General features: G+C 42.8%; 1 protein-coding gene across 4 annotated transcripts in view; it reads left to right on the top strand.

Annotated features, from left to right (window-relative positions):
- Window positions 1–16,245, top strand: part of ARHGEF25 (Rho guanine nucleotide exchange factor 25) — a 248,073-nt gene that overhangs the window by 199,365 nt on the left and 32,463 nt on the right. For all 4 annotated transcript variants that reach the window (XM_075591563.1, XM_075591564.1, XM_075591565.1 and 1 more), the window contains 6 exons: window positions 2,742–2,863; window positions 3,916–3,982; window positions 9,753–9,856; window positions 10,177–10,246; window positions 10,566–10,655; window positions 10,908–11,000. In XM_075591563.1, coding sequence (XP_075447678.1) covers window positions 2,742–2,863; window positions 3,916–3,982; window positions 9,753–9,856; window positions 10,177–10,246; window positions 10,566–10,655; window positions 10,908–11,000 — 546 coding nt within the window. The remainder of the gene's footprint in view (window positions 1–2,741; window positions 2,864–3,915; window positions 3,983–9,752; window positions 9,857–10,176; window positions 10,247–10,565; window positions 10,656–10,907; window positions 11,001–16,245) is intronic.

Raw genomic sequence — 16,245 nt, forward strand, 5'->3', positions numbered from 1 at the left:
TGTGCTGGCTCATTTCTGGAATATGCTGGCGACATTATCTGATGTTGAACCTTCTAGCACTGTCTTTTGGATGCTATTTTAATGTGTTTACCTCCACATTACATTTTCTTTAGCTACATTTTATATATTGATATCAATTTCACCTCACCAAAAAAGAAAACACATTTTTAAAAACAATTTTTTTTAGTTTGGTATGAAAATGGTAAATTATGTGTCTGTAACTCGTTTGCATACATCAGCGGTGCGCAAACTGGGAGGTGGGAGATTTTTCTGGGGAGGGGGGGCGCGGGCGATTGCAGAGGCCCCGCTCTCTTCCCCAAGGCATTTAAATTAAATGCCGGGGGATCACGTGAGGCCCCTGCAACGCTATACTTACTGAGGTTCAGGCGCCCTGTGACACGACCCCATGGCAACGCTGCGTCAACTGATGCCGTGGGTCACGTAACGTCACATGACCTGCCGCGTCATTTGACGCAGGTCTAAGGTAGGGAGGGGGCGCGAGCATCAAGGCAGGGAAGACGGGGCGCAGCAGAAAAAGTTTGCGCTCCTCTGGCATACACTATTATTCATTATAAAGAGTGATTGCATGATACATGACTGATGGGGAAAAAAAGACTGTGAGGCTTATTCTAGTAGCTCCGAAGTTGGCATGTTCACAAGAAGTGTAATGAAATATGACAAAAAACTGTATTCTGTATTGCAAATCACTTCTTATAAACCGCTTCTAAGAAAAGTGACAAACCACACAGTTTAACACAAAAATTGTACCCAAGACTTTATCTGGCTGGATTCCCCTGAGTATATGGTTCAGAGCAATAGCATCATCATTCATCAGAAATAATATACAATTATCATGTATGTTGAACTGGAGAATGATGTATAGCATTTCCATTGTTAATCATTTTCATATTGCAGATCTTTATATTCATTGATCTTGTAGATTTGGGGGATTTCATAGTAAAATTGAAAGTACTATGTTGGGCTGACATGACTGTTTCCACTGTTATTTTTCTGAAATGGTTCTTATACATTAATAATTCAGAGTGTAGGTCCAAGGCCAAAAGGTTTCACTGCATGTTCGGAACAGATAGGCTATCTCTCAGTCCACCCTACAGACTGGGCTAAATAACTAACAGAGTAGTTACCCAAAGAAGAAGCGTAACCTGCTTAGATACTGCATTAAAGCACAGCTGACAAATGGAAGTACGGCTCCTGATCTTATAAAGCCCCTTAAAATAGACCATAGGGCATATTTTCTAAACCGTACAATTCCACTTGAATGGACGTTAATTTGGCACTAGAAGGTGTTTTATTGAATAGCACCGTTTGGCAAATATGTGCCCATGTGTCTGGCAAATTGCAGAACTGCACTTTTGACATGGCCCATAGAGACCAGTTGTTCCAAAAGGACAAAACACTTTTATGTATTAGGCACCCATCAGGGCTGGGAGTTTGATGCATAGAATTCTTTGAGTAAGCAAGTATGCTTCTTTAAGCCAATCCCCTGAGCCTTCAACCCACGCTTGCTTGGCGAAGGTTGTTTCAGCACTGACAGATCCTTTTTAACAGAATGTCTATACTGCCAACATTTCATGGGCTGATCAATAATGTATGGAACAGAGAAGCAATTAAGCATCAGTTCTTGCTTGCGTAAGTGTGTGTTTCTGTGAGTGTATATGTAGGGTGGGGTGATCAGCGCGGTGTACAGTAGACTAGAAATGGAATTATTTCCTTAATATACAATGTTATTCTGATATGGTAATGCACTCAAAACACAGCAAATGTCTTTCCAGAAAGTCTAATAATCCATTTGATAAGGTACTGTATAAGGAGATATGGAAAGGTTTAGAATATATCTTATGCGTGCTGGAACCCTTGCTGTCCCTATGTGACAACAGCCTTTATGTTATTGTGTTGTCAAGGGTAAAAACGGGTCCTTCATCCATGGAGATTTGAACTAATATTTTCTAGCGCCTATCCACCCAGATCTTCAAAACAGATACATGTCATATTAGCAAGATAACTATTCTTATGACTGTAAATGCAGATACTGTATTATGCAATTGATAGCAGATAATTTTCTTACAAGGATGAGAAAGGAGCAAAAAGGCAACTAGCCTGAACCTTACATAATTAGGGGACATTGTTTTCTATCTAGATTGCAGATGGTGCTGTTCTCTTCCTGGACAGTAGAAGGTGCTGTGTGGGAAATTGAGTTGGCACAAAGCACATTAGCAGATTAAAAACAGCCATCAACCTATTGTTATTGTTTTCACAGAAATGGAATTGCTGATGTCCTCTGGTGCTGAACTGCTCTATTCCTATCTTGAGGGACCCCGGGTTCCTGAGAGATGATTTTTTTTTTTTTTTATGTGATTGTGTTCCCTTTTCGGGAAAAGAAAATGTCCACCTTCAAGTCTCATCCCCACAGGCAACAAACGACACCGTCAAACATCTTTGGTTTTACTTTAAATATCTCAGGAACCAGGGGACCCTCAAGTTCACAATAGTGCTGTGGTTCCTATTCGGGAAGTTAAAAAGCAAAAAGTGTAGGGATTGCTGCTTTAAGTTTTTTTCTGCAGGGTTTTGTTGTGCTTATCCCAAGCACATTTTCTTGATACTTATTTTCCCCGTGTTTCCCACTCCATTAGAGGAACATATAGTAACCCAAAAAGGACTATCCAATGCGTTCCATTGTTGGTTTATAGAGTGGATGTTTAGTTATATTCTTTGCTTTACAGGATCCCCACATATCCTACCTCTCAGACTCCCAAGATTCTCCTGCTTTAGAGTTATCTGTGACTTCCTCCTTCCCCCCAGCAGAAACAGAAGAAGAAAGAAAGAGTGCCTTGGAAAAGAGTATGTAAGTGAGTCCTCTTTGGGTGGATGAGGGATGGCTAATGAAGCCTTGCTACTTCTTTTTACATTTACCCCTTAAAATAGCAGTATTTTTTTTATTTGATAGTTTTTACCAAACATTAATAGGTCAAATGTCCGCAGCAATTTTCTTGGGTTCATTCCTGGTTCAGTGGGGCCAATATGTGTGACATCCCCACAAATCACAGTTAAAGCTACATTTGAAGAGAAGCATCAGGTTTCCCCAGGGAACATTGGGTTACGACTGAAAAAAAACCCCAGGCCATGGAGGTTTGGCTTAGCTATAGATCAGATCTTACTGACTAAGTTTAAGGAGGGAAGCACTGTGCTGCCGATAAGTGGGGGAGGAAGAGAAACAAGGAAGGTTGAGGGGCTTTTTCCTGCCACATGACAATAGAAGCACGTTCTTGGGAATGTCCATCCAATCAGTGCTTACTTCCTAATCTTTGAGTCTCTGACTTTTAATCAAAACATGACTTTAATTTAGTTCTAGTAATTTTTGGTTCTTTATTTATGTTTAATGGTTGGTGCTACCACATGAGAATTGTTTTCCCTATCAATCCTCGTAAGGCAGAGAGATTACATCTTTGCTTTACATTGATTGTCAGAGCCAATGACCCAGAGTCTCGGGTTTTCTGTTACATACACATTTATTTGCAGTTAAAGCTAAACAAATTGGGATGTGGTTGAAGAAATAGTGATATCAAAGTTTTTAGCATTGACATTTAATATCTTTAATAACTTGCTCGTCCATTAAAAGTTGGATGTGTTTGCAAAAATAAAGATAGAAACAAACCAGTATGCAAATATTTATATACTGAATCATATTACATGCCAAAGTTCAATTCTGAATCAATGTGCAGAAATATATATATATTTTTAACATGTATGTTTCCTCATTCATTTGGATGAATGACACAGGAAGGGATCTCTCTGCTGCTGCCGCCAACTGACTTAATAGCCCACACTGATTTGCAAAACAAATGTGAATGTCTATTCTGGTCCTAAAAACCACTTCAATTCCCGTCCTCTATGTAGGTATGTCCTAATGGAGCTGGTAGAAACAGAGAAGATGTATGTTGAAGACTTGGGACAAATAGTGGAGGTGAGGTCTGGTACAATGCTTGACCTTAGTTCTGTAACTTGGCATTATATAGTGCCAAAGCCTAGCGCATCATCATTATTTCATGATCATCTCCCTTCCTCCCGCCCTTCCTTCCATCCTTCCTTCCTCCCGCCCTTCCTTCCATCCTTCCTTCCTCCCGCCCTTCCTTCCATCCTCGCGCCCTTCCTTCCTCCCGCCCTTCCTTCCATCCTCACGCCCTTCCATCCTCCCGCCCTTCCATCCTTCCTCCCACCCTTCCTTCCATCCTCCCGCCCTTCCATCCTTCCTTCCTCCCGCCCTTCCATCCTTCCTCCCGCCCTTCCTTCCATCCTTCCTTCCTCCCGCCCTTCCTTCCATCCTCGCGCCCTTCCTCCCGCCCTTCCATCCTTCCTCCCGCCCTTCCTTCCATCCTCCCGCCCTTCCTTCCATCCTTCCTTCCTCCCGCCCTTCCATCCTTCCTCCCGCCCTTCCTTCCATCCTTCCTCCCGCCCTTCCTTCCATCCTCGCGCCCTTCCTTCCTCCCGCCCTTCCTTCCATCCTCGCGCCCTTCCATCCTCCCGCCCTTCCATCCTTCCTCCCTTCCTTCCATCCTTCCTTCCTCCCGCCCTTCCTTCCATCCTCCCGCCCTTCCTTCCATCCTTCCTTCCTCCCGCCCTTCCATCCTTCCTCCCTCCCTGCCTTCCTTTCTTCATTTCCTCCCTCCCTGCCTTCCTTTCTTCATTTCCTTCCTCCCGCCCTTCCTTCCTTCATTTCCTTCCTCCCTCCCTTCCTTCCTTCATTTCCTTCCTCCCGCCCTTCCTTCCTTCCTTCCTTCATTTCCTTCCTCCCGCCCTTCCTTCCTTTCTTCATTTCCTTCCTCCCGCCCTTCTTTTCTTCATTTCCTTCCTCCCGCCCTTCCTTCATTTCCTTCCTCCCTCCCTTCCATCCTTCCTCCCTTCATTTCCTTCCTTCCTCCCGCCCTTTCTTCCTCTAATCATAGCATTTGGTTCAATGCTAATATTTCCCCCAGATATTTTGAGCCATATTTACTAAGTGCTGCACAGCCATAAGACACTGGAAGTCACCTTACAGCTTATTCACTTATCAGCCATAAGAAAAGGCAATTAGAAAATGTAGACACTTGGCTGTCAAGGACTCAGCCATTCATTATTTTTTCCTTCTTCCATATCACCCTCGTCTGACCCAAACAGCCTTGTCACAATTTAGATCGTTGGCCATATGTAAGAGATGTGTGCAGAGGTAGGCAAATGGAGACCGTTTAGGGTGAAATTAACATATGGCTTTATTGAGCCTGTCCCTTTTAAACAGCACAACAAACAAAAATACAGGCAGTCCTCGGTTATCCGACACAATGCGTTACTCAAAATGGCGTTGGATAGCGAAACGTTGTAAAGCGAAACACGTTTTCCCATAGGAACACTGTTTAAATGAAAGGTTCCGTTCCTGAAGGCATTTTTAATGCTAAAATACACAAAATATTTTACGCAGACAATAAGATATGCAGCACACACAAATTATATAGTGCATATACTGTATTATATATATAATATAACATAATATATAATATAATATAAAAATATAATATAGTATAATATATATATATTATATACACATAAACATCTTTGCAAAGCGTCGTAAGAGCGTTGGATAAGCCATTTTGGCGTTGTAAAAATGAACATAGGTATGCATTGCACAGCGTTGGATAAGCCATTCGTTGTAAAACGAAGCGTTGTAAAACAAGGACTGCCTGTATACAAAAACAACAAACACTTATCCCTTTGTAAGGGCTAACTTACTTCCCCCAGTCGCTCTCTTACAAGACTGGGAGGATAAGCCCCTTTCCAGCCTACCACCCCAAAGTCTCAGCGGTACCTTAAAGCAGTTGGTCTTTCAGGTCAGTGGTGTCCAAGGGTCTTGGTGTGCTTGAGAGTCCAGCCTCTGGCAGGTTACTGGGTCCTCTGCGTCCAGGAAAAGAGGTCTGGACACCTTGTGTCTTGCTGTCAATATACTGTCCTCCTGTGTATTCAAGACCCTCTCCTCACGTCAGCACCGTTGTGTGCCGAGGAAAATCTCTCTCTCTGTCCCCAGCAGGGTTTTTTTTATCCTACTTGAATCACACTTCCTGATTCTTGAGCGCTCCAATTTTATTTTATTTGAGTTATTTACTCTTCAATAAAGTGTGTTTTAAATTAGTCATTTGTCACCCACTACATACATTATTGTTCATCCACTAGTGTCTCTGTGATCTAGAGTGGACGAGTGCTCTCCTTGGGGTGCTTTTTCTCTTGTTGTTCTTCCTCCATATTACCTCTGATTGCAGCACCGCCACTCCCATTCAATATTCCATAGCAGTAGCGAGGGTCCCCTCCCCCTTCCCCAGCCCCCTTTCCTTCCCTTATGTTTGTTTTTTTTTATCATACTTGGATTACCCAGGTGGAGCTGGTTAATTGACTAGCTGCAATTAACCAGCTCTCTGTTGCATTTTCAGAACACTAGAGGCAATTTCTCTTAAACAGGGATAAGTCCCTGTTACACTATACCTTCTCACTGGGCCAGTATAGTCCTCCTGTATGCTGCAGCTCTCCAACCCACAACCTTGGCTAAGCATGCAGACACGCTTTCTATGCTCTTGCACTCATTCTGCTGAATGCCCCTAGAGAAAGTCTAACAGTTTTTCTTCACCACAAATTGATATTGTCCTGCTTTAAGGCTGCTTTTTTTGAAAATCAGAGATACTTTAGCTCTTTAATAACCAGACACAAATCCAACACATCTCTTGTCTCTTTGATTCACTTTTTTAGCCACCCTCTACATCATGCTCCACTCTTTTCATTACACCACAAGACTTTTGTTGATTAATTCAAAGGCAAGGAGGAAGCTATCTGCAGAGAAATCCCATGTCCCTTCCACATTTTCCTTCTTAATCCTCCTCCTACCTTTGACTCATATTTTCTCCAGTTACAGAGGAAGAAGTGTCCCAGCTGCTCTTCTCCTTAACATCCATCCCCATGCAGCCCGACCCCATTCCCTACCATCTCCTTAAACACACTGCTTCTACCTTCATCCCTATTCTCACTCATGTTTAACGCATCTCTTCGCTATGGCACTTTTCCTTCTCTTTTTTTTAAGCATGCTATTGTCCGACCTATTCTCAAGAGTTCCTTGACCCTACCTCCTCTTCTATCGCCCTGTCTCTCTCTGGCCATTTGCCTATAAACTTCTACAACACCTTTTTTCTTTATGGATATTTCATTTTCTCAACTCCCATAACTTCACCTTCTCCAATTGGGCACCCGCACAGCGTACTCCATTCTGATACTGAAAATGTACTCATCAAAGTACAGTAGCTAATGACCTCGATATTGCCGAATTTCAAGGTAACTGCTCCATTCTGATTCTTATGGATTTCTCCTCAGCTTATGATACTGTTGTCCGCACTCTTTTCCGGCACATTCTTCATTCTCGTGGCATCCATGTCACTGCCCTTTCATGGTTCTCTTCATACCTCTCCCCTCCCGTCCCATCAGGGATTCTTTTGCCAACTCCTTCACTACCTCTATGGGTCTCCCTGTTGGTGTACCTCAAGGCTTTGTTTTAGGTTCCATACTCTCGCTGGCTTCATATTAATCTGCATATAGATTACAAATGTTTTCCCCTTTCCTTTAAGCCTATGCATGTCCATATATCTGACCTCTTATGCTCCACCCAAGAATGTCTGCTCATTGCACTTTTACTTCCCCGCCCATCTCGCCCATTCATTATTTTTTCTTGCTACCTATAAAACTCTCTCTATGCCAAGAACCTTCCCTTTCCATTTTCAAAACACAGCTGCAAATTAATATCTTAAAAGAAGCATCTCTTTAACTTATCCATGACAATACTACCTAGTCCAGATTCACTTGACCTCCCTGACTGTACTTGTTCTCCTACTGTATCTGTAAGTCAGATTGTAAGCTCTTTGGGGCAGGGCCTCCCTTTGTCATATGGTGCCACTTACTTACTGCTCTTATCACCTTTGTGCCTACTTTATTTACCCTGTATTGTAATTTTGTACTGCACTGCGTTCACTGTTAGCGCTATATAAATATAATTATACATACACATATGAAAGCCATAATGGATGACCGAAGGGCACAAAGCTGCAAAGAATATGCTACTGTGGGTCTGGTTTTATGCCTTTGTTCTCCTGTAATCATTTAAACCCAGCAATTGGATAATACAATTTCTGATTACTTAAAAGTGCAATCCCACACAGCTGTCCAGAAAACTACATTTTGTACAGCTAATTTGACTTCCCTAATAGCATAGATTTTTCTGCTTTCATTTTTTGGAAAATGAATTACAAGTTGAATTTCTTAGGGGCCTCTGAAAGCTTTCTTTACACGTAGCCCATCTTGTCCTCATCAATGAGCCAGTAAGAATATCAAGAGGTTGTGGAAAGGGAGGCTGGCTGTCCTAGCACGTGCTGACCACCCAGTGATATTACACATAAGAGATTAGCCAGAGGAAATCAAACTCCTCCCATGTCTCCGCTCACAATGTTTACAAACTAGTTTAAAAAATATATATATATTGGAAAAATACTTTTATATGTGTTAGATTTTGGTAAACCAATCCCCCAGATGTAACCCCCTAAAACAGGTCACTGGTGTTAGTACACTTAGGTCATTGGACGGATTGCCCCATTAAAATCAGCATACACTGTCAGGACCCCAGCAATATAGGGACTAACTGTGTAAGTATCATTGGTGATGTATTTTCAGTACATGCATTGTTATCAGGACTTTACTTATTATTGCCAGTTTATGCTCTATAAAACAGGATCACTACCAAGTCAGTCATATGAGGATTCTGTGGTGGGATTGATGTGATGTGTCCATAATCCCAATGAATGCCACACTCCATTTAGCAATTGTTTTGAGACCCATCTAATTCCGAAAACTTCACTCTTTAAAAAGTTTAATATGTGGACTCCAGCTAACTCTTCACATAAAAAATTTAGGAACAGAGATAAACAAAACCCCAGCTGATATAACACAGGCAGGAAACTGGGCCGTTGCAGCAGGGAGGAAGTGGGAACATGGAGGGGGAGACCCTACAGCATGAAGTTTCCAACATGAGCCCATTGGGATGTTTGTAACCTCATGCAGTGAGGGTGATGTTTGTGTTACTTTGTTCCTGGGCCATGCTTGCAACAAACGAGGTCTGTCATAACGTGGGACAGCACAAAGCAATGCCCCCACACTGCAGTGTCAAGGCCAGTTCATCCTTTAGAAATCATCACCGTTTCAGATTTCCACAACACGGGACTTAACGATCATATTGGGTATTTTCATACCCTCGTTAAACATAACACAGTAATACTGGCAACTCGCTGGGCACTTCATACAATTGGATAAATAAGTAGTTTTGTATTCACTATACTCCAGTGGTTCTCAAACCTCTCCTCAGAGACTGAGAGAGATAAATTTTTTGAGACCGACAATGAATATGCTAAGGAGATGCATTCACCTTATTGCAGCTGTATTGGTTACCTTTAACACCTGGTGTGGCAGGTAGTCCATGACGAGAGATCTGAGAACCACCGGTGTAGACTATACACATTGTGTTATTCCGACTGGCAGGCACCAAAAGCTTCAGCTGCTCATGATTTAGCTAGGAATAAGAATCTATCTGAGTGTATTGTTTGCCAATGGTAGCTGGCTTAGAGGAACTTCAGTGGTAAAATATATGTTTATGTGTGATTGAAAATCTCCTCCTCCTCCTGCAGGGTTACATAGCCACCATGAACACACGAGGAGTTCCAGAAGACATGAAGGGAAAGGACAAGATTGTTTTTGGGAACATACACCAGATTTTTGACTGGCACAAAGAGTAAGCAGATTAAGAAGTCAAACAGAGCTACAATTCTTGATATGTATGGAACAATAAAAATCAGTTTCAATCGCTAGCATGGGCAAAGCCGCAAAATGCTCATGACATGAGGAAATACGTAATACTGTTAGAGATGTAATGCTTTCAGCAACTTGCAAAGCTGTTGCTCAAAAAGGTTGCCTTTCTCGATCGAGGACCACTGTTTAACAACAGGGTTCATCAGGTTTTACCTTATCATTTCAGAGGGCTTCAGGGTTAGTGGATTTATAATACATATATGTGTTTACTATGTTGATTCTTAATTACCTGTGTTGTTCTAGCTATTTTCTAGGTGAACTTCAGAAGTGCCTTCAGGAGCCTAACAGATTAGCACTTCTCTTTATAAAACATGTGAGTTACTCTGAATTATGCACTCTCATTGTGGCATGTACATCCATATTTGATCTGGCTTCTCCTTACATCTTCTCCCTCACTAAAACATGTCTTTGAAAAATATTGTTTTATTAATAGAAATCCTTCTTTAAAAGTACTGCACGTGGGAAAAAAATAATAAATAATGAAACAAAAGAAGGCGTTAACCCCCAGACTTGATAGCTGCTGTGCTTGTACGTACAGTAGGTTAGTGTCTCCTAGCAGTAAAGGGGCTATTAAGTTAGTGCTAGCAGTATTGGCCCTGTGTCATTATGTTGCCTCTGGTTTCTGTGTATAGGAGCGCCGGCTGCACATGTACGTGGTATATTGTCAGAACAAACCCAAGTCCGAACACATTGTGTCCGAATATATTGACACCTACTTCGAAGTAAGGATTTATTATTTACTTTGCTCACTAACTCTTTATTCAGTACTTTATGTCACTATAGTAATAGTATGATATTAATACACCTATTTTCACTGAAAGGGTCAATCAAGATAAAAATGTAGATTATATGTATTTCAGTCACAAGGTCAGAGGTTAAGAAATTCCCAAGTATTATTCCTAAAAACAAAATAAAAGAACTGTTCCATTTTGGGCTTGAGATCATGTCCTGTTTGTTTGCCTGTCCTGCTGCAGGAGTTGAGGCAACAGCTGTCACATCGCCTCCAGCTCAACGACCTACTAATCAAACCAGTGCAGAGGATCATGAAGTACCAGCTGCTGCTAAAGGTGCTCTTCCCTTACGCTGTCCCATTGTTTTGTACAAATTCTGCTTATTTTACTGATCACATAATTCATTGAGAAATTCTTTAGTTGTGGGGACGCTTATAATTTTTTTTTTAGAAAACCAAAATAGCAATCATTTCTACCTTTGTATTGATTAGTGCAACACTGTAATGACTGCTGGGTGATTTGCACAGTAAGATGTAAGCTGGGCTGAAGGGCTCAGTGAGTAAAGACACTGGGGCCTATACAGAAAAGCGCAGAAAAAATAAATAAATCGCAGGGCTATTTAAATGATCAGTTTTGACAGCGTTGCTATCACGGTATGTATAAAGCCCAGAATACCTGTGATAGCAACATTTGCAAAACTGGCGAGTAGCCGGCGACGGGATCATCGCCCCTCTGAAAAGGGCTCACCAGGCCATTTGTATGTGTTGCAGAGAGAGAGAGAGACGCCTCTCCCTGCATAAATCTCACCAGAGATCAAAAATGTTTAATAGAAAATGCTACAATACACTAGTATTAAAACGCAAATAAAAAAATTGAACTAATTTGTTACCGTAGCAGCTATCTGCTATGGTAATGTAGCTGCTTTAATGTCATTTTTATTAATAGTGTGCAGGATCAGGGGGTCTCATGAGATGAACCGCATTGATTTCAGCCTCGGGGACCCCCTGTTTCCCGAGTTACAGGCCCTGGTATGGTGTGCCGGTATCTCCTCCAATATTTAAATCCCACGGTCACGTGACGCGGACGATTTAAAAATGGTGACGATACCGGCACCCAATGCCCCATACCGAGGCCTGTAACTTGAGAAGCAGGGGGTCCCAGAGGCAGAAATCAAAGCGGTTCATCTCCAAGGGAGGTATGTCATCCCTTAAAGTGATGTCACATCCTTTTGAACTAATGTAACCTATCACATGGTACAATGTGTCTTCAATCCCATTGGCTGTAATACCATGTGATATAGCCATGTGGTTTTAAGGATGTGATGTACCTCCCTTGGAGATGACGTCACATCCTTAAATAAAAATAAAAAAGAGGCGAGCACATGATACAGCATCCAATCAGATTAGAGCTGTACCATCTGACCTGCAAATGTGACGTCAAAGGCCCTATATAAGGCCTGGACGCCTTATTTAACAGGAAGAAGACGACGAGAGAACATCCTGTTCTGGATTTACCATTGGGTTTTGGATTGACAGATGAAGATAGAAGATTGAAGAAAAGAAAGAAATAATGACAGATGAAGAACGAAGATGGTGATAGAAGATAAAAGAAAGAAGAATTTTGTTACCTGTTCCGGATCTTCAAGGTAGATGGCTTTGGATTGACTTTGACGACGTCGCAGTACGAGAGCTTGCAGAATCGCCGGGTTTCGGAGGGCCAACGCTTGTAAAGGTAAGAAAAATATTGAATGTACAGTATGTAATTTTATTTTTACAGGTTTTTTGATTGTATTTGTTTCTTTTAATGTTTTGCATTGCTCGTTGACTGATAATGTTTTGACCTGTGCCCGTTTAGACAATGCATTTTTTGGCAAATGCTTGTTTTCTATTGATTGTTATTTTTTGATTTCTGTTTATTTTTTGGATTAATTTGGATGGCTTGTTTTTAGTACATTTTAGGATTGGTTAGCGTTTTTAATTATTTATTTGGATTGTTGGCTACTGATTTTAATTAATTAATTCTTTTGTTGGCTAGTGGTTATTTGTTATATAGTTTGCTTGGATAGTTGTTTATTTAATTGTATTTTGGAATATCATAATTGTTATAATTGAGCTATTTTGGTGATAGATAATTATTTGTGATGTGTACTATTAAGCTATTTTGTTCTTTTATTTTTTGGGGTGTTTAGGTGCTTCTTTATTTATGTAATTATTGTGTATTTTTGGCATGAATTATTTTTATTAGGTTGACCATTGAGTGTTATAGTGGCTTATCATGCCCATATTATATGGGTATGATATACCACTGTGCCAGTCAATGGGTACAGGGTGGGTATAGTGGGGCTGGTGCTTAGGCCTCCCGGGTGGATAGCGTGGGACATTGGTTAACCCCTTAATTACTACAGCGGTTATTAACCGCTAAGGTGATTAAGGGGTTATGGGCCATTAGATTGTATTCTTTCTGGCATCAGAGGACATGGACCTGAAGTATATGCTGATGAGGACACCCTTCATGATGGCAGGGGTAAGTAAAAAGGTTTATTTATGCTGGCTGGCTAATGTTTTATTTTATAAGGGTCAAATTATGGATAATAGTAATTTTGCCCATTACTGTACTGTATGTATTGGGGGAGATGTATTTATTTGAATGTATGCATATATTTTAGGCACATGATAGGTACCGCAGCGGGGACTCCCGGATACCTGCAACGACCCTCGGACACCCACGGGGACCACCCGAGGGCCCACAGACAACCAGAGGGTCCACCCGAGGGCCCCTATACACTTGTGGGGACCACCCGAGGGCCCACAGACACCCGCGGTAACCACCTGGAGACCCACGGACATTTGCAAGGACCCCCGCCGGCATCTGGCATCAATCCTGTGCATAAAAATGTGGGGGTACAAGGGGAGGGTGGTTTGTGGGTGGTTAGTACATATTGTAATGTTTATTGGGGGCAGAGGGGGTGAGTGAAGGGCCAAGTGTCCACTTCACTCACCCCCTCTGCCCCTATTAAAGCTGCTGTTGTTCCTTAACCCCTTAATTGCCTTAGCGGTTAGCCGCTAAGGTAATGAAGTTGCTTGTAAATGCATTTTTATTGCTTGGGATTCATGCCGGGGGTCTCCGGTGATGATATTAATGGGTATCAGCTGCGGAGACCCCCAACATCAATCCGATGCAGGAAAAATGCATTTTTTTTTCAAAGTCCCTCTCTCGCCGCTTATCGGCATCTTCTCACCACCTTCCTGACAACTTTTCCTGGCGGGGGTATTCTGAGAGGAAATCTCTATTCTAGAGTCGCGATTAGTCTCTAATAAGCTAATCGGGCCTACTAGAATTGCACGAGTTTAAAAACCTGCTGATAAGTGGCTTCTCGCCGCTCGTTTGGCTTTTTTTTTTTTCGGGGGAAAAAAAAAAATTGCCGAAAAGAGATTTTTATCGCCGACTTATCGGGGCTTACTGAATCGCAGTAGGCTTTTTTGGTGAAAAATATGACGCTGAGTTTTAATCAGGGGAACCTGGTTCAATTCCCAGTGTCAGCTCTTTGTGACCTTGGTCAACTCACTTTATTTCCCTGTGCCGCAGGCACCAAAAACAGATTGTAAGCTCATAGCGACTGTGTCTGTTTAAAATCCCATGTACAAGTACAATACTACTTACCGTGCACTATACTGTAATTGTGAAGCACTTGAGTCCTATTGGGAGAGCAATGAAATAAAGTTGTTGTTGTTGTTATTAACTAGCTTTAAAAAAAAGGCAATATAAACTTTGTTCTGCAAGACTTGCTGCTGTGCTTATTTGGAAGTTTGAAAGGCTATATTAAAGCAACTTAACAAGGCAGTCACATGTCTGAACACTTTCACTTTGCTCCAGTAAATGCAGCTACAGTATGAGTGACTTCACTTTATCAGCAGTAACTGCCCACCCATTAGGTGCTCAGAGTGCGAGGAAGAAAGCATTGAGCCTTATGTGCAGCAGCATGGGAAGGGGCACCACCTAAGCAGGTGGGGTTCAATCCTTGCCCTGTTGGGCTGGATACATCAGGGGTGCGGCCACTTTAGGGAGGAAGGGAGGCAGTGTTTGCTCCTCCCACCCCTATGGTTGTCACGGCTGAAGCTGGGAGTGTTTCTGATGTTGGCTTCAGTGGGCCGGGCTCATTGTGTTTTGACTGCATGGGGCCCATCTTGTAGCTGACGAGTTAGGCTGGAGCCATGGTACCGCATGGTACCGCAGACCGTGCGGACGTGCCCGACGCTGAGCGAACAGACTGCCTTAATGCAGTGTTCGCGTCCATGCGGCGTGCACGCGGAAGCGGACGCGCGTTGCGAAAGAAATCAGTTCAGACTGATTTCTTGGTGCGACAGGCCGGTCACGTGAGCGGTTCGCCCAATGTGGGTGAACCAGCTCTGTGACGTCACTGGCACGCACCTAGACACGCCGACGGACGGCGCGCGTACCATGGCCGAAAATGCACCCGCAAAGGCCCAATGGCCCCTGCCTTAGCTTAACGGCCGGTGCGGTGCCTAGCTTTAGGTTAAGGATGCTTAGACATGCATCAGCAGTCCATTGGCATTAATGTAGACCCGTTTGTGCTGGTGATTATGACACGGTTTGACTCAGTTAATCTTCCTTCAGATCGGTTTGGAAGGTTTCAGTGGGTCTGGCAGTCCGGGTTACTTTAAGGGGTTAAATAACCCCGCTGGTGGTGACTGGTTAGAGGGTAAGTGCAGGGTAACCTTGCCTGATGGGGCTCAGTTACGCTAATGCCTGGTGGTGGCATGGTTGGCGAGTGGGCAAGGATCATTGTGCTTTGAGTACCTGGGTCCCACCTCACAGCTGACATCGGGTCCGCTGAGCGGCTGGAACTTTGGGCAGTCTTGGCTAGCGGGCCATGATTTAAGCATCATTGACCTTACCTGGCGGGCCGTGATTTAAGCATCATTGACCTTACCTGGCGGGCCGTGATTTAAGCGTCATTAACCTTGTATTTGAATAAAAGCCGCGGCCATTGTACCTCTAGACCTTTGTGTGCGTGCTTTATTTGCGGGATGTTTTGGGGAGTGGTTGGGGGAGCAGCATTGCGGGCTTTGGGGTCATGTACAAGTCTTACCATCTGGGTCCGCTGTCCAGGAGATGTTTGTCTTTAAAGTCCTGCCTGAAGACCAGTGCAAAAGGGACATTGTTTGTCATACTACCTTTTCCCTTTAATTACTGGCAATGATTCTGCAGGGGGACAGCTTTTTTTCTTTTCTGGCGGTATTGGACTTGGAGGTGAACTAATGAATCAGAGGGGGCTTCAGGAAGATATCACTGACTACCAGTGGCCTGGAGGCTAATGTTTAGACAATCACATTATGCGAACAGTGTTTCCAACTCTCAATCAATCAAAAACAGGTGAAAACCTGACAAAAAGGATAAGGTTTATTTAAAACGTGGGACAAATGGGATATAACAGATTCAGCACACTGATTTACATAAAAAACTATAGAGAGAGACCTCGCTCAGACCCCTAGTTGGTAGAGGCGTGCTGCCTGGGGATAGGCTAGATAGACAAGAAATGTGTACCGAGAGTGGTACACCA

This window comes from Ascaphus truei, chromosome 3, assembly GCF_040206685.1.
Source record: "Ascaphus truei isolate aAscTru1 chromosome 3, aAscTru1.hap1, whole genome shotgun sequence".
Classification (NCBI taxonomy): domain Eukaryota; kingdom Metazoa; phylum Chordata; class Amphibia; order Anura; family Ascaphidae; genus Ascaphus; species Ascaphus truei.